An 18,064-nucleotide genomic window follows, 5' to 3' on the forward strand; every position below is an offset into this window, starting at 1 on the left:
CCTCTTGGCATGTAAATGCTTCATGTGTGCAACCCCAGAAGCCTTTAGCCAGCAAGCTCTGCAGACATTGCTCCTGCCTTCCCATCGTGATGAAGCACAGAACCCCAGTCCACAGAACTCCCTTCCTTATTGCCTGTGCCAACACCACAGCTATGTGGTACCTCAAATACAAGTGGGGGAAGCACGTAGCTAGTTTAGAGTAGTTTGGTCTTAGTATTGCAGAGTCCTGAGGGTGAGTTTTGTTGGTTAGCAAGAACTAAGTTGTCTAAACATAATGTGGTTTTCTCTGACATCTGGTTGCTGCTGGTCCTGTTGGTAAGAAAGGTCAATTATAGCTGTGTTTTTTTTTATCAGTGGGCTTCAAAACCTTGCAACTTGCAGTGACGTATTCTTTCTCTGCTGCTACAGAATGCTTGTCTTGCTGCAGGGAGTCATGCATATAAAAATGATACAAGTGTGTGCACGTCTCTTCAAAGTGTGCTCAGAGCTGGCAACCACTTGAGAACTGAGTGGCTGAGTCTTACTGGAAGTTCATTTGGGTTTCTTTCAAGGTGAAGCTTCGGAACATTTGTGTACCTGTTCTCTTTGCTTTTGGAGAGGCTGCAGAGCAGTATAGAATCACAGAATCATTAAGGTTGGAAAAGACCTCTAAGATCCCCAGTTCCAACCATCATCCCACCCTCACCATTCCCCCTGACCACATCCCTCAGTGCCACATCTCCATGGTTCTGGAGCACCTCCAGGGATGGTGACCCCACCACCTCCCTGGGCAGCCTGTGCCACTGCATCACCACTCTTTCTGAGATGAATTTTTTCCTAATATCCAACCTGAGTTTCCCTGGCACAACTTAAGGTCATCACTTCTTGTCCTTCTGTGGCATAGGAACTTCATGCAGGAAACAGCTGGAGCCTCCCCTGTGTCAGAAGCAGAGAGGTTGGTATCTAGATGTTTGCTTGTTAGAAGCCAAGGAAAAATGTAGATTGGGTCTTCAGGAATTTGAAGCTCTCTTTAGCTCCTCTTGGCACACCAGTCATCAGCAGGACTGGGCTCTCCAGCTCTGGCTGCTGCAGAGGTTTGGTTGTTGATAGTGGTTTATCAGTAGGGGTCCTGTGTGGAGCCAGCAGTTGGACTCAGTGATCCCTACAGGTCCCATCCAACTCGGGATATTCTATGATGTTCTGTCTGATGCAGCACTAGCAGAAGTCAGAGCAGACCAGCCTTACTGGCAGTGTGCTACGTATAAATTCTTATGGCTGTCATTTAACAATGGAATGAGAGTCTCCTTTTTGCAGTGAAAGGCATCAAGGTTATGTTTGAGGTTAATGCTGCAGGATTCCCTTCCGTTTTTCTTTGAGCATCCTTTAAGACTCACTAGTGTGTGTTTGTAGCTTTTTTCCTCAGCTGCTTCTTTGGCACTCCTCAGCGAGTCTGCAGAGGCTCTTTTGAGATTCCCCAGTTCTTCAGGGCCACTCTCATTTGTGCTACTCAAACCTTGATCCAGAAAACCAGGAGGGAAGGCGTGAAGGAGCTGAGTGAGGCTGTTCTGCAGCGTAAGCTCAGCAGTGCCTTTCTAGCTCCCAGCCCCACTGCTCCCAGCGTTTGTTTCAGGCTGTTACCATGAAGCAAGCTGTTAATCAGCCCAATTAAACAGGGCTCAGCATCTTGCTTGCTCCTGCAGCTGTTTCCAGGCTGTGGGTTACAAACTTCAGCTGGATGCGTTTACACGATATTTTTTTATCGCAAGCATAATGCATGAGCCATACCAAAAGTTGCTACCCATTTGACATCCATTTATACTAGTACATATTATTAGCTGTGTGTTCCCCAGTTACCACCACTGTCTAGCCAACGTTAGACTCTGTGCTCTTAAACTAAGAGGACATATTTCTGCTTTCTGAAGTCATTTTTCCTAGGCTTTAAGAAGTGAGTTGTATCCAGCAGGTTAGAAAAATGGATTCAAGGACATGGATAGGGTGTGCCTGCTCTTCCCTTCAGGTTTGAAATGCTGTTTTGCATGATTAATTCGATGAGCATAGCACGTTTTTCAGGTATCACATCTTAAGAATCACTTAACTGTATGACTGAAGTCTTTCCTTGCTATGGCTCCTGATTCAAATGAAATCACGTAGGTTTCACTTTTACCACTGCCTTTATTTTAAATGAATTACTAATTGATGACCTAGAATATGTGGGATTTCAAATAACAGAATTTCTCTGTGATCATCCACACAGACTTGATGAATGAGTTACCCAAAGAGGTATTTATCCCAGTGAACATGCTCAGCAGTAGTGGGGATTGCTTGAGCAGTGAAGCTTATGGCACTGTATGAAGCTCAAAAATGGAAGAGACTTTGGGAGCATGGGATCTGATGAACACAGCTGTGTACAGTTTGGATTTCTGTGGGTGCTGGACCCACACACAGGGTAGATCAGTGTAGCCAGTAATGCTTACAAACTTATTCCTGAGAATTAAGTATACTTTTATGCCTCTGACATTTTCCCTCTGGTGATATTATTTTTAAAGTTGATTGATTTCCTTGTCGTCCTTTCCAGCCAATTAGCAATGCTGATTTCATCGTTCCCGTTGAAATCGATGGAACCATACATCAGGTAAGCACCGTTGATCACTTCATGTTGCTTTGGTAGCACAGCTGTCTGCAGTGTCCCAGAGCATTGCCTTTCTGTTTTGCTGCTGTACTCGCAGCAACTTGGGTTTTTTGCATCATTCATGTTTGATCAGGTCTGAGTCTCCATTATTAACTTTTCCAGTTCTTTAGACCATTCTTCTCAGTATTTCAGCGTATAACTGCTGGTTGTAAAACATTTTCTATCAGGAAATGACCCAAGGAAGGGCTTTCAGATGTTACTGCATCCATTCAAAAACTGCTTTGAATGCTGCATTCCCTCCACGGACAAACGAGCAGAAGTAGGTGTGAATGTCTGCTATTAGTTCATACTAATGGAGCTTTGCGGACCTATAAAGGAGAGCAGAGTTTCTTTGGTTTTGGTGGCAATTTCTGCCCCTTTCCATAAGCAACTTCAGTTCCTCTGATGGGAACTCTCAGAACTTCAGCATTTTTAAAGGGACTAGGTAAAATTTTAAGGCTAGTTTTTGTTTCTTGTTCTTTAAGACCTTCACTTAAGACTCTGAAATAGCTTTCAGTAAATGCATAACACACCTCATTTGGAAGTCAGTCCCCTCCATGGACCTTAGTTTGGTGTCTTTAACCAGTAGTCATTGCTGAAAGCCTTGAATGAAGTAATTTACAGTACTGTAAGTTACTGTGAAGTTGAGCCTTTCTGATAAGTGAAGTTTGCAAAGTGTTTGAAGCAGATTTCATTGGTTGTTGTAAGTTAAAGATGATGCACTTACTGAGTTGCAAATCTTCTCTGGCTGTGATTCAATTGAGATTTTAAATACTTTGATTTCTGGAATGCAGTCTTTTTATAAAGATTATTTTTTACTTGGACAAATAGGATGGTATTTTTAGCTTGCAACAATTGATAGATGATAAAGTTAGCTCGTAATTTTGATTTCCTGTTATGAAAACCATCTGTGTAACTGTCACTCTCAAGATAATTACTGAATTATTCAGTGGACTGAAATGGATTTTAAAAGTGATTGTTGCTCTGATAGCTTCTGTGCTGTGCCTGTTTTATGTAGAGAAAAATCAATATTTCGGGTGCTTTAACCTGTGATGTTCACTAGAACTGAATGCTTAAAATGTGTCTGTGATGGTTTGGGAGGTTTGTGTGGTAGTAGAGTCTGTCTTCATTTGGTTTGGGCTTTAATTGTGCTTGATGCTATAATAGTGACATTTTTTTCTCTTAAAGCTTTCTAGAATGCTTTTGAAAGGGAATAAAATAGGTTGCCTAACAACCTATTTGCAACAAAACCACCAAAGACTGGGCTTCACTGTCAAGCACTCCAAAAGCTTTTCCACTCTTCACTGCCAACGTTCACCAGATTTAATGCAGTTTAGACAATGTGAAAAAACAAACGTAGGAATTTTTCTTGATATTTAAAGGTGTGGTTGGGAACAGGGAAGTGGGTTTGTTTGTACCCTAAACTTGAAGGGGTAGCAAGGATGCTCTTGACAGAAGGTCAAGTGAAGTCAGTTTCTGAATGTGCCTCCCTGGAGACCCCCTGTGTGATTTTCAGGAAATTACTTAATCTCAGTGAACTTCCAAGTTCTCAATCTCTAAAACTGGTGAAACGTCTCAGTCAAATCTGGTGGTTAAATGGGTTTAATGGTAGGGAATTTGTGATCCCTGAAGTAATTTATCTGTCTGGATTTGTCATCTTTACCATCTTCTCAAGAAATTTATATATTCAAAGGTGAGGGAAATAGTTTTGTCTATTTAAAATGCCATGGGATGTGTGAACAGTGGAGCTGTGCCATCAGTAGCACGTCCTATCTGCCTTAGGTAGAACCCTATGGAAAACAAATGGAGAACAAACTTTTAGAAGTGCCTATTTGGAAAGAAATTTGACTCGGGTCTTCTTCAGATCTCATATGCCAGAGTTACTTTTACATGATGAATTTGTGTTTGCCTTTGTGTTGCTGTGTGCATCCAAGAGATTTTGTACTGACTTATCTAACAAGTTTTCTTTATGGTACATATTATATATTCTTTGTTGTGGTGCAGCAAAGTCATTCAAAAAGACTTACCTTGAATTTTTGGGTGTTTTTATCCCTTTCTTCTGTGTAATCTAGAGGTCAGAGAAGCTTTTACTTTCCTATAGAAAGGTCCGTTGGATCATTGTCTTGGGTAAACCAGCTTGCTTAGATTAACAAAAATAGCTTTTCTGAACCCTCTGTGGCCCTTTTCCAGCTTTCCATCTCTTGTTAGAAAGGATTTGCCATTAAATTTTACAAGGAAGGACCTGTTGTTCCTGCTGTTGGAGGTGTTCAGATGCCTGCAGAGGCTGAAACCTTGTATTTCTGAACGTGAATTCCCTACGCTGTGTTGGAAATTATGGCACAGATTTAAAAAGCAAATATTAACACAAACTGACATTATTTTGACCAGTTCTCTTAATTTCTTTTTGGTTCTCTGAATAAAAGGAAATCAGAGCTGGTCCCCTATTTTGCCAAATTATAAGTGAGAAACTGTGGGAAGTGCAGTGGAATGTGTTGCAACTGAGACTTGAGTGCTTTTCAGAGGGAATTAATTGAGGGTGAAAGTAGTGGTTGGAGAAAGGATGTTCAACCTGTTTGGTACCTTGACAGAACTTCTGCAGGAACATGTTCTCTCTCATTGAGTGTGCTTCCCATTCGTAGATTCACAGAAAATCATGAAGATTGGAAAAGACCTCCAAGGTCATCTGGTCCAACCATCACCACCATGCCCACTAAACCATGTCCAGCACTGCACCACTTCCCTGGGCAACCTGTCCCACTGCATTTCAGTTTGGTGTCACCTGCAATTCTGTCCCTGAATGTAACTTGTTTATTAATTGCAACTGTATTTTGAGTGGGTTTTATATCGGTAAATAATTGCTTGATGTCAGTTGTTGAAAGATAAAGAGATGTTTAGGGTTTCTGCTGTGAATGTAAAGTACAAAATGTTTTTTTATGTTGGGAGCAAATGCCATTCAAATAATACACTTTTTTTCTATGACTGCCAAAGCTCCTTAATTCTGTTACAGAAGGCTGTCACCTGGTTCAAGTAATCCAGGATAGGCTGTATCCATTCCTGCTGGCCTATTCTTGGTTACTTGCACTGGGAGGCAGCTGCAGTGCTGCAGATCAGGAAGACAAAGCTGAAGGATGCCAAACTGGGATGACAAGGCTGGAAGAAAGACACCGAACTGGGATGACAAGGCTGGAGGATGCCAAGCTGGGAAGATGAGGCTGGAGGACATGTATTATTTTCCCTGTGAGGGGAAAATACAGAAGCTTGAGATGTCACGGGCAGAATTCTTTGTCATTACTTGAAGATTGTAGTTCACTCTGAAATGCAATTCTGTGTCTCTTTTGGTTCGCAAATACTAAGTCCTTTTAGGTTAGGACTGCTTTGAGATATAGAAATTGTATGTGGAAATATGAAGTGCTTGAAAACAGTTCAAGATGATCCTTTGTGTGCTGCCATTAGCAGTTGTAAATCCAGAATCCTGTGAAAACATGCCTACTGCCTGATTCATCCCTCAGCGTTTAGAAGTAAGGTTCATAGAAAGTGACTGTATTCCTTTAAATTCTCAGTGTGCTTAGAAAGATATTAGCGAGCATACAGTACAGAAAAAATGGAGGTTTTGTTAATGCCTGGAAGGCAGTGTGTAAATCTCAGAAAAATGCCAGGAGCCAGTTAGTCTAGAGACTCAAACTGAAGCCATCAGGCAGCGGAGGAAAAAGCCAAGCCACAAATAACCATGCTGCATTGAGATTCAAGTCCAGCAGCTGACAGAGTAAAGGGAAAAAATTCCAAATGAGGAGGAAGAGGAGAAAAGAGCCTCACTGTCGGCTGAAGAAAGGTTTTTATGTGAAGTAAACCAAAGAGATTTTGTAGCCCGGGATACGGGTATGCTTGCAGTTGCTTCCAGGATCTAAGTAGGACTTCTCAAAGCAATTTCAAGGGGAATATCTATCCAGAGTATGAATAAATGTTGTTCTGGAAAAAATCAATCTTGCTTTAAAAGAAAGGGATGAAGGAGCTGGGGCCCTTTGGAGGGAGGAAACGTAGTGGGAACTCCTCTGACAAGGCTGGAAACTAACAGAGCAGTATTTATTATTAATGAGGCACTTAAATGAGGAGCGAATCTGTTGGCCTGGGTCCAGTTGGTAACATGTAAGGGAAGCTGAGCTATAAGAGGGTGATGTTGCCCTGTGGTTGATCTAAAGAGCAGAACAAAGACAATGCAACCTAAAAATGCTGCGTGCATACAGCTCCTATTGAGGGGTGCTGCTGTGTGACTACAGCAGAGCTGCATGTTGCAAAGGGTGCGTTTTCCAATCATGCACTTCTATAAGCTCTCCTGTGTGCAAGGCTGTGCCTGCTAGGTTGGTGCTGCAGGCTCCTACTGTGGCAGAGATGGGTTTTGTGCAAGCAGCAGTGTCCATATCCTTGGCTTGGAGTTCAGGATTGCATTCCAAGTGGGAATTCTTTGCCAGCACAGGCGTAAATAAAGATGGAGAGGAAAGGAGATTGCTGCTGCAGCTGAAAACACACATTTTTAAAAGGGAAATTAATACCAGATTCCAGCTCTGACTGTCTAAGAATGATTTGAAGACCTTGGGGTGTCCATTTGTGCTCTCTAAATTAAGTTCAGGAATGCAGTTTCAAGTTGAAAAATTAAGAACTTTGTTATGAACTGTAGAGTAAATGAGCAACTTTTGTCCTGCTGTCTTTGCTCTTAAAACTTGCAAGTCAGATCACTTTCTCTCTGGGCACCCAAATGCAGAGTGACTGCAGCTGCAAAGGAAATACTACAGAGCCACTTTGCATAGTAGGATTTAAGTGAAGAATTAATTGCACTGTTAGAGGAGAGGAAGTTACTTGGTATATGCCCAGTGAAATACAGCAAACTTTGCTGTAATTATCTGGAAAGAGCAGTGTTACAGTACAGCCATCAAGTGCTTTCAGTTCATAAAACGACACCTTAGATTAGTTGGGTGCTGCTGTGGTTTTTAAAGAAAAAAAAATCCGCATTATAAATTTTGGCCGCCTCGAAGTTTGATTGCAGTGCTTAAATCTGAACTGAAGTCTAGTTAAACTTAATAAAAAGAACTTAGCATGAAGAATTGGTTTGCTTGCTATGAGCCATTTGCCACTTGAAGCAAAGTGGGAAAGTAATTAACATTTCTGCTTTCATCAGGAAGGCTCAGCTCCATCATCTCTGTTTTTGATAAAACCTGGCTGTCAGATTTAGGTGTTAAATTTCAGATCCCTCTTACAAAACTTTCACTCCTTTGCTAAGTGCTCTTGTTGCACATAAGTTCAAGCTACCATTTCCATTTTCTTTTCCTGCAGGCTTTTCCTCTAGGTGCCTGAAGTTTTGTTCCTATGAATCTAGAAAATGCATGCAATTAATCTAGTTCTCCTGCATACCAAAGAAATAATTCCTGAATTCACATCAGCCTTGCAGTTCTGCTTAAATCCAGTTATTTGCCAGGCTTTTCCATGTGAGGTTTCTAGCAGTAGGGGTTATTTGCCAAATGAAGGAGATAAGATGCTGCTGGTGTTTCCTCTCCAGCTTTTAATCTAACCCCAAACAAGGTAGATAAATATTTTTCAGGCAGCTCCTCTTTGGCTTCCCAGTGCATCGCAGTCTAGTTGCAGGCTTTCTGCACAGCAGTTACCTTACTTGCTGTTCTCGAGGAAAGCAAATCATCTTGCTTGCTCTGAAAAGGTGAGCAAGGAGGCTCTAATACTTACTAATCAGATGATTGGCAGTAGGCAGCCAGACTCCCCAGATCCTTGTCAGTGCCAGAAGGCTGTGCTGCGTTGCTGAACTCAAGCTGCTTCAGAGCAGAATCCTGAGTATTTGCCATCTCTATGGCATGGTGAGTGTAGGAGATGATACAGGCTCTGCTGAGAGGTCCAAATTGTCATCTCTTGGAAGCCCTACTGGTTTTCTTTGCCTTAAGTGAGGTTTTCAGGAAGCATCACCACAGGTGCAGCATAGTACTAGCACTTGCATAATCAGCACAGGTCTTTGCAGCCCATGCATTCAAATTGCTCTTTATTGAATGTCTGCTTTTATCGTGCATACCTTTTTTTTTTTTTTTATCTTTCAGCATTGAGCGTTTGAATGCTAACTTTTCTTTCTTCAGGTGTTGGGATTACAGTGGTGGGTTGGTTGTTTTTTTTTTTTTTTGCTTTCTTTTTACCTTAAACACCACTTGGCCTAAACAGTCGTTGTCGTTCCAGGTGTATGTATTGAAACGACCACATGTGGATGAATTTCTTCAAAGGATGGGAGAGCTCTTTGAATGTGTCCTCTTCACAGCAAGTCTAGCCAAGGTTTGTTCCTCTTTTCATCCCTTTAACTCATATCAGCCTGGGCTTTGGGTTGGCTTTTCTACGGCTAATTATTTCCACGGTTTGGCACTATCTTAATTTTTCCCCTTCTTTTCTGCTTCTTTGTCTGACAGTGTGTACTTTGTCTGCTAGTGTGTGGGTAAGTGTTCCCATGGTGACGCTATCACATATGGGCTCGGCTCATCATGTAGCCTCCATGCATTGCTCATAATGCCAATATGAAAGGCTTGCAAGTTACCATGGTTATAGTGAGAAATTAGAACAAATAGCGTGCAAGTACAGCAGTGTATTAAAGCTGGGCACGAAATAAAACACTGTATTTAACACTACCCTCATGATCAAACAGTGACTCAGATATTTATTGCGTATGAAAAACTTGGTTGGTGTTTTTGTCCTGTCAAGGTGCAATTGGAGTCTGTGGTTAGGAAATCAGACATTTTGTTTGAAGCTTGAAATATCAACAGGAATATTTTGTGCCCTCTGGTAGCAGTAGTGCCTTGTAGGTAGTGTTGTGGTAGACACTGCAGTAGTGGACGCCTAAAATGCGATTCTTCTTAAGTATTGTGTTTGTGATGTCTTGTTTATAAAGCTGTGTTTGTTAGTTTTTAATAATATGCTAGCATAGTAAGATTTTACACCAATATGTCATTGAGATTGGTGGAAGGAGAAAGGACACTGTGTGATCTCCCATAGTGCCTTATTAGGGGGGTTCATCCCTGTGCTCTGTCTGCCATGTTCTGTTCGATCACCTGATGGAAATCCTGAATCGTGGAACAATTTGGTCCTGCACTCCAGCAGTTTTCACAGTCGAGAGGTGACTGATTTTAAGAAGGATTTTGTTACTCATTTTAAAATACAGGGAAAAGTAAGTCCTATCCTGCAGAAATAAGTTCTGACTACCATTTACAAATACACAGTCACCTCACTTTCTTATTTACTTGGGTGTTTTTTCTCGGACAGTTATATCAACTGTTGGGTCCTAAGTTGTGCTTCACTTCAGGTATCGTCTTATGTATGAAATGGTACACATTTGATTTACTGACTTTTTGAGAATTTCCCAAATAACTGCACACAAGCATTTTTCTCCGTGACACCCTTTGTCTGATCTTTTACGACCCAGTTGTGCAATTTGGTAATCTTGGAGCTCTTACTGCCCCAGTCATTCCATGCCCATTGTTTGAAAAAGCTGCATCTGGCTGAGGTGATTGCATTGCAGTTTGTCTTCAGAGGCACGTGGAAATGAATCAGTTGGGAAAATGGCTTCCTATTGATTTTCTGTTAGTGTTCATTGGTTTTATGGTAATATTCCATGAGATCTCCGGATCCGTCAACTTCTGAGTGTAAAAGGGTAACTGTAAGGTGACCCTAAGAATAAAACACAATCACAAAAGCCATTAGGGTGCAAGTTAGCTTTCTTCTGAAAGATAACAGTTCAACTTCTGTTTTATCTCTCTATTAATCACTTCAGCTTTGCAGGGTTGTAAGGTAATTAACAAGGAGCAGGGAAGAGAAAGAGGAAAAAGCATTTTATCTGAAATTATTTTGTATCCCTTCTTTATCGTTCTGTGAATTAACCTTAGTGATATTTTGCTAACTGGGTCTTCTACCTTCTGTTTTCAAGTATGCAGACCCAGTAGCCGACTTACTGGATCGCTGGGGTGTGTTCAGGGCAAGGCTATTTAGAGAATCCTGTGTTTTCCACCGGGGAAATTACGTGAAGGATCTGAGTCGGCTGGGACGTGAGCTGAGTAAAGTTATCATAGTGGATAATTCTCCTGCATCTTACATCTTCCATCCTGAAAATGCAGTAAGTACTCTTATTCCAGCACTCAAGCATAGCTTTGTCTTTCTGGTCCATTCCCAGACCTTCCTGATTTGTAAAATGCACTTTCAGAACGCTAACATTTCTTGTTCCTGTGTCTTCTTAGGCTGCAGGTAGGTTCTGGTGAAGGGCTGTGCCAAATAGATCTTGACAGTGTGTCACAGTCACGACTGTTCATCTGCTTTCAGTTTTAGCTTTTGGCATGAAGTCCATCAGTTTTGAGAAATACCAAGCAGTGCAGAACCTGCACTGCTAACTTAGCTCTAAAAAGTAAAGTTGCCCTCCAGTGTCATTTTTGTCCTTTGGAGAGGTGGCTGTAGTAAGGACAGCTTGCTTCAACTGCTTTTGGTACTTATCTTCTTTCATTGTGGGGGAAGAAATTGTTTTATTAGGAAAAAAAAATACTGTTTTTCTGATTGCTGTCTGTGTTCTGAATTCATGGCTAAGGGGAAGAAAAAAAAAATCAAGGTCCTGTCGTTTTACATTTGTAAGCATTTTTGTGCTAGCTTGCTTTAGAAATGTCAATCAGCAAATTCATCAGGTTTCAGAAATAAGGATAAAAATCAGGCAATGGATCTTAATGGAGAAAAAGCAGGAGCAGTGCACGTTTTCAGAGTGATTCGACTCCAGAAGCTGTGATGGAATGGCCTGGCACTTGGCTCCTTCCATTGCTGCTGTAGTACAGATGTGTTTTGTCACTGCCTGGACAGCAAGCTGGAACTTCCCTTATATCTACTGGCTCGTAAACAACTGGGCTGTGTTGTGTTTCTTTGATGATTTTAGGCTGCCTTTTCTGCGAGCTTTTAAAATTAGTGTAGGAAACTTTTATGAGGGATGGTGTTTTGCAGGGTTCTGCCTCCCCAGATAACATTTTTTTGTCTGAACTTCTTTATCTTACACAGTAAGCTTTTAAATTCCCATCTTAATACTGTGCTGAACCTGAACCATTAGGTGAAAACGTGTTTTCTTCTGGTTGGTGCCACACGTGGTTTAAAGTTGCTATTTATAATAACCAGGAGCTGTAAGTCTAATTTATGTTCACAGTTAAAATTAAAAACCTCATCCAGATCGTCATTTGGTATCTCGGAGCTCAGTGCCAAGAAAATAATGAGCTGTAGAAATCTGGGAGGTGAAATTAAAGACTGTCAGAATGGTTTAATCATGTATAGGAAAGTGCTGCTATCTGACTGATAGCTGAGGCTCTGCAGAAACCAAAGCGAGCAACTTAGATCCAAGATAGTCTTTAAAAGACTTCAGTACTCCCTCACAGTGAAGATGCACACAACTCCTTCCCCAAACCCAGCCCACATTTAAAGTTTAGATGTTATTAGATGCGTTGTTTTCTGAACCCACTCCCCAGGTTTTGTCTTTTAATTGGAGGGAGCTGTTCAGTATTTGCTGTTCAGTTTTCCTCCTTAGCCTCATGTGCCAGAAGAGGCTGTTGCTGCATGCCAGTGTTCAGTGACTCACACTGATAATACTGAGAGGGGAAAAAAAGACTTGCTTGTAAATGAATTTTTCCAGGTGGGGTATCATTGCAGCTATATGAGCTAAATCTACGCAGGCAGAGCTTGCACACTTCCTTCACATCAAGAAGTCTTGATAGCACTGTTGGTTGTCTGTTTCAGGTGCCTGTGCAGTCCTGGTTTGATGACATGACAGACACAGAGCTGCTAGATCTTATTCCTTTCTTTGAAGGACTAAGCAAAGAGGAAGAAGTTTACAGTATGCTTCATAAACTCTGCAACAGGTAGCCCTTAACTTTGACTGACTTCTGCTACTAGATTGCAGTTGCTAGAGGATGTCTCCATCTTTTTCAGCTCTTTCAAATGTAAGCTTTGGGGAGGTCACTCCTGTCAGAAGTGCTACTCTCGATCTTCCTGTTACATTGGACACAAAGGACAATCATGAGTGATGCTATTAAGCCTTCAGAAGCCTGACTCCTAAGGTCACGTGTTCAGACTACTTTTTTTAAAGGAGAAAAAAAAAAAAAAAAAAAGAAAAAAAAGAAGCTATTTTAAATGGGACTCTTTTAATGAATTTCATAAATGGACATCTTTTACTGGATCAGCTTTTCTTAAAACATGCCAAAAAAGAAGCTTGTATTTCAGCAGTTGAATTTCTCTCCCTTTCTTCCCCTCCCACTATGCAGACAATTTTACCCCCCCTGCTTAGAGCAGTTGACCTGACTCTGAATTTTTTCTTACAGAATGAAGTGCCTTTTTGAATGTTATTTTAAGATAAAAATTCATTTTTGTATAAGACTTATTTCCAGACATCTTTTAGTCTTGTATTGTCTAAATGCTTTAAAAGGAAAAAGGAAAAAATTTTATAGAGCACTGTAATATATAACAAAGGAAAAAAAGTTAAAAACAAAGATGCTGGGTTCCTGTCTCCACGCTGACATTAAGTTGTACTACGTTTTGTCATGCTCAGAAGGTTTAAGTGTTTGTGGGAGGGGGTGATTTGGGTCACTGAGGTGGTTTTGGATACAGCTTTGAACATATCTGCAGTTGTTTTGAGTATTAGGGAGTGACGGAATTGAGAAAATAGGGTGACAAATAGATCTAAAGCACCTTTAATTCTAGACAGATGAAGTTCTATTGTCTCTGCTTACGCACAACTGTCATGCCTCTCATCTTTTGGAAAATCATTATCTTGGGAGAATGGGGAGGAGATCTATTTATTAGTTTAAAATTCTTTCCTTAAAAAGAGACCCATCTGGGTAAGCTGGATCTGTATGGAGCTGTTTGGAGTACTTTTTTCTTTTAATTGCTGCTACTGTATACTCACCAAATGGAGTTGACCATCGGCTGTTAAACTGTTTTTGCCACTGTGCCTGTGCTATGAAACATTTTCTGTAAGCTGCAAACTTGGGCAATAAATAAAACGCAGGCTTCATAACCCTTATGTATTAATCCTATGGTATTCGAGATACCAGAAAACACAGTAAAAGGTGACCTGCAAAGGAAATCTTATTAATCATCCTATTATTTGCTTCAGTTTAGATGAAATCCTTTTTTTTGCTATATAAAAAAGCAAAAAGTATTCTTCCCTTATCTGATCTGCATTTCTTCTTTTCCAAGGTGTAATGTACAGGCAGGGAGCTATGTCAGGTCTTCCCAGAAGGGCAGAATTACCAGCCTAGATCGTCTCCAGAGTGGTCCTCTGCTTTGGAGCTGACTAAATCTCACTCTGAGGCTGGAATCCTGCTTAGCAGCTGTTCTTCTCAAGTGTCATCGGTACACTGGAATAACTTTGAAACTATTTTAAACCCTTTGAAGGAAAATGCACTTATTTGTTTTCCTTTCCAGCGTCACCTTTTAATTATTTTCCGCACCAGAAATCTACAAACGTAAAATTTGCAGCTATATTTGGTTGCCATCAAAGAAAACCAAATGAGAGGAGTTGGTGCTTCTAATTAGCGTAGTGCTAAATTCTGAGCAGCGGATCCCCCTTTGCCTTTCCCTTTCTTCTTGAAAAGTCTTGACAGACTTGGGGGGGAAAATAAAACAAAAAAAGAAAAAGCGATGGACTCATCATCCTTGTCCAACCCATTGGTGAAGCAGCTTAAGGAATCCATTCATAGAAGGGCAGGCCAGCCTACACAGGCAGTGAGTAGGTTGGTGTGGGTGCAGTGTGAGCTGGGGGATGACCTGGCCCTCGCAGTGAGGGTGATGGAGGCAGCCCAGGGACACTCGTGAGTCTGTGCGGCGTCACCGTTTTGTTTCCTCACCAGTTGGCATTACCTTAGTACTGTACGACTCCGTGCCACAACAAAAGACAAAGCTGACACTTAAACATACAAAAAACAGCAACAAAAGCATACGTTGCTTGGGAAAAATAAAAAACAACATGTGGATTCTGGTTAGTCCATTAACGTTGACTTTCAATTTGAGATTGTTTAATTTTGTATTTGAATTCAGAGTAATGAAACTGTAAGCTGCCAAAAAGTTGTTCTCTGAGCAGTATTTTCAACTGTGTTTGTAGCTCCTGTGTTGCAGATGCAGTTTGCAGGGAAGTATTCAGGTCGTAGTTAGTTGTGCAGGTATGATAGGAATGGCTGAAAATATTCAAAGACTTTCTCGCTAGCATTAGACCAAACAATCTTCCAATTAGATGATGAGTAACCCCCTGAGACGTCCCCGTTTTACGGTTGTAACCTGTTACATGTGAGATGAACACGTCGTCAGTTTGCATCTACGAAAGCAGCAATTTCATGAACCAGTTGCCTTAAGTCTGTGAATGAATGTTGATTATTCAAGTGTCTTGTATTGTTTTCGAATCCACATATAATGGACAACTGAACTTCTGTTCCAGGTTCTGGATGAACAGTTCTGATGACGCTCTGTACAAGAGCTCCACTTGTTCTGTGTGGTTTAGTTCAGCTCTTGAAATGCACAAATTTTGAGACAAAAAAACCCTTATTTTAGCTGAGTAAAGCATTAAAATGATACTTGGTGACAAAACAAAGGGGTGAAACCTAGCAACAGTTTTGATCTTCGCTAGCATTTTAGGGTTCTTTTCTGTGATGTCTGTTGTAGGTTTGTCGGTCTTGTCGTAGTTTCGGGGGCTTTTTCATTTGATGTTTTTTTTTTTTAATTCATTCCCATTGAAATAAAACTTGGAGTGCTCAGAGCTTTTCCTGGCTATTCAGATTTGGGCAAAGGGATCAAACCATCACATTTGTTTATTTTGATGCTGTTGTCATACGTAAAAATCCACGTTTTTAAGTTAGCACGAATATCCATGCACTATATATTGAAAGCATCTAGAATCTAACAAAGCAATAGAGTTCTCTCAGCAAAGCCAGAGAAATGAGTGGAATGTCTGCAAGATTTGCGATACGGGTATTTGATTGTATTATAAATACAAGATCTCAAAAAATTAAAATAGGAGAGAAAAAGGGTTTCCTAAAGCTCTCCCGTGTTTCCAAGTGCAGTTAACGCAGGCAGGGCTGGAGCTCAGCCTGGTTCTCAGCTGCATTCCTGGGTATCAGAGAAGCATTAAGGAGTCTTTTCCAGTTGATCGTTCAGTCCAGCGAAAGCAATGCTGCCTGACCTGAAATTCCGTTGTCCGTTTTATGTTGGGTTCACAAAGGTTTTTTGCCTGTATAGGTATTTTTAAATGAAGCTGTAAGGCAGAATGCCATCGATCCTTGAAACTCAACCGAAGCATTACGATTAAATTGCCATTTGTAAACTTAGGACTGTGCGTGGAATATTTGTCGGCCGCCGATTGAGGATGGCAGCAACGTGCTGCGTTCACCGAGGCGGCTTCGGAGGAGTCATCTCTTGTTTGGCCCTTCAGCCTTTCTTAAGCAGCAAAGTCATACGTGGAAGAAACTCAACACCTGGAGAGATGGGGTTGTCGGTGGAAACGGTCACTTTTATCACAGCATGATTCTGATGAGACTGGCTGGGGACAACGTATGGAAACGACAGCGGTGTGTACTGATGTTGCAGCTTTGGAAATGTCAGTGTAAAACAAACAAACAAACAAAAAAAAAACCCACAAACCTGTAGCTATATAATTTCCAAACACGTAATCCTCTGTTTTACAGATTCTTTTTAACTAATAAAACACAGTACCGCACAGCCCTATTTGTAAAACAAACCCCAGTTTGTGCCTCTGATTTGCAAGGTGCTGTGATGTGTGCCTTTGTGGGGCAGGAGGGCAGGTGAGACGCGCGGGGCCGTCGCCGCACACTCGGGTAACTATGCAACACCAGCTGTCAGGTCACTGTTTCACATTCTGTTGTAACAATCCAGCTGACATCTTTTTTCTTCTTTCTATCGGGCACTTCTTAACAGAGGAGTTAAGCAATGGAAATGTTTCTTGGTGATTTTTTTTTTTTTTCCTAATGATGGAGCTGTTTACACTTTAATGCAATGAACAATCCAGCGATACTTGAGAAACACTACAGATACCATGAGTGTTTTCAGGAGAGAGAAGTGTTGTCAATCAGGTTTTGAATGGTTTCTTTACTGTCACAAATAAAAAAGATTTTACCAATGTAGTTACTTGTGCATGTAATACTTCTCTGGGAAAAAAAAAAAAAAACAACTTCTGCCCTTCTCTTTTCAGTAACAGTCACTGCCCTGATCTGCATTCCTCCTGTACACATCCATGTTAGGCAGTGAAGTCCTCCATTTCCATCCCTCTCTCCTTCCCTCTCCTCGTCTTAAATCACATATAGGACTCCTCATGGACCGCCCTGGCACCTGCTTGTGCAAACAGAGTTGATGAACTGCTGGTGAATTCTGCTAAACAAATTGGTGGTGACTCTGGCGGACGTTCCAGCTATTTACATCGCTGGGATGAGGTCATACAAAAGTGTGTTGAAGTCTCAAAAGAGATGGGGGACGTCTTATGAATGGCTCACTGCAGCTACTTGAATAGCTGATCTTAAAATCACTGCTGTATCCGCGTGGATACCTGAATGGTATGTTTGGTTTGGTTGGAAGGTCTATTTCAGGACTTATCTGACACAGTAAGACTTACGCAGAGCTTTCCTTCCTAGGAAAAGGCACACAACATGAATGCTTTATGAGCAGAAAACCTCAGGCCTGTTAGAAGCAGCAGCTGGCTCCAGATAACTTCTAGCTGGAATTTTGGGTTGTTCTTGTGATTGGTTGGAACGACCTAGATTGCCTGCGCTTTCTGATGGGTTGGCTTTTTTTGGGTAGTGTTTTTTTCAGTTTTACCCATCTCTTTTGCTGCTACTTAGGGTAAACACGCCTGCCTCTAGCTCAGTAAATAAACTGTCTCAAAATTCACCAAACAGCACTTTCAGAGAAGTGAGAAAAATACCATTGTTGTGTCCCCAATGATTGAAATCGCTTCCAAAACCGAACACGTCTACGTCCTTACCTTTGTGCACGTGCCTTCAAGCTGCTTCTGCCCTTTTGTTGTGTCCTGACTCAGAAGGAAGCCCATCTGCTCTGACATTCCCTGCACCATGTGCTGGGCTTTTCCAGGTGGGTGCAGCTCCAGGCCCCACAGCCCCCAGCACTGTTCCTGGCATGGATTGCAGTGCTGAGCCCTTCGCCATCCCTGTGCTCAGGAGAACAGAATTCCCCTGGACTCCTCTGCTGGTTCACCCGGAGCTTCCAAAAAAGAAACGGTCTTTGAGTAATAGATTGGTTTGGCAAAGCTTCCTTCTCAAGTGCTGATTTGGAGGAAGACGTGCAGAGGAGCAGGTTGTCCTGGAGTTGCCCAAGCAACATTTTTGGAAGCTACCAGCTTGAATTTACTGA

General features: G+C 41.5%; 1 protein-coding gene across 2 annotated transcripts in view; it reads left to right on the plus strand.

Moving 5' to 3' along the window:
- Positions 1-16,824, plus strand: part of CTDSPL (CTD small phosphatase like) — a 72,362-nt gene extending 55,538 nt beyond the window's left edge. For both annotated transcript variants that reach the window (XM_085226944.1, XM_085226943.1), the window contains 4 exons: positions 2,555-2,611; positions 8,873-8,965; positions 10,605-10,790; positions 12,434-16,824. In XM_085226944.1, the coding sequence (XP_085083070.1) occupies positions 2,555-2,611; positions 8,873-8,965; positions 10,605-10,790; positions 12,434-12,559 (462 nt within the window). In that variant the 3' untranslated portion in view covers positions 12,560-16,824. The remainder of the gene's footprint in view (positions 1-2,554; positions 2,612-8,872; positions 8,966-10,604; positions 10,791-12,433) is intronic.
- Positions 16,825-18,064: the final 1,240 nt, after the last annotated feature.

The sequence above is a fragment of the Meleagris gallopavo genome, chromosome 6 (genome assembly GCF_905368555.1).
Source record: "Meleagris gallopavo chromosome 6, MGAL_WU_HG_1.1, whole genome shotgun sequence".
Lineage (NCBI taxonomy): Eukaryota > Metazoa > Chordata > Aves > Galliformes > Phasianidae > Meleagris > Meleagris gallopavo.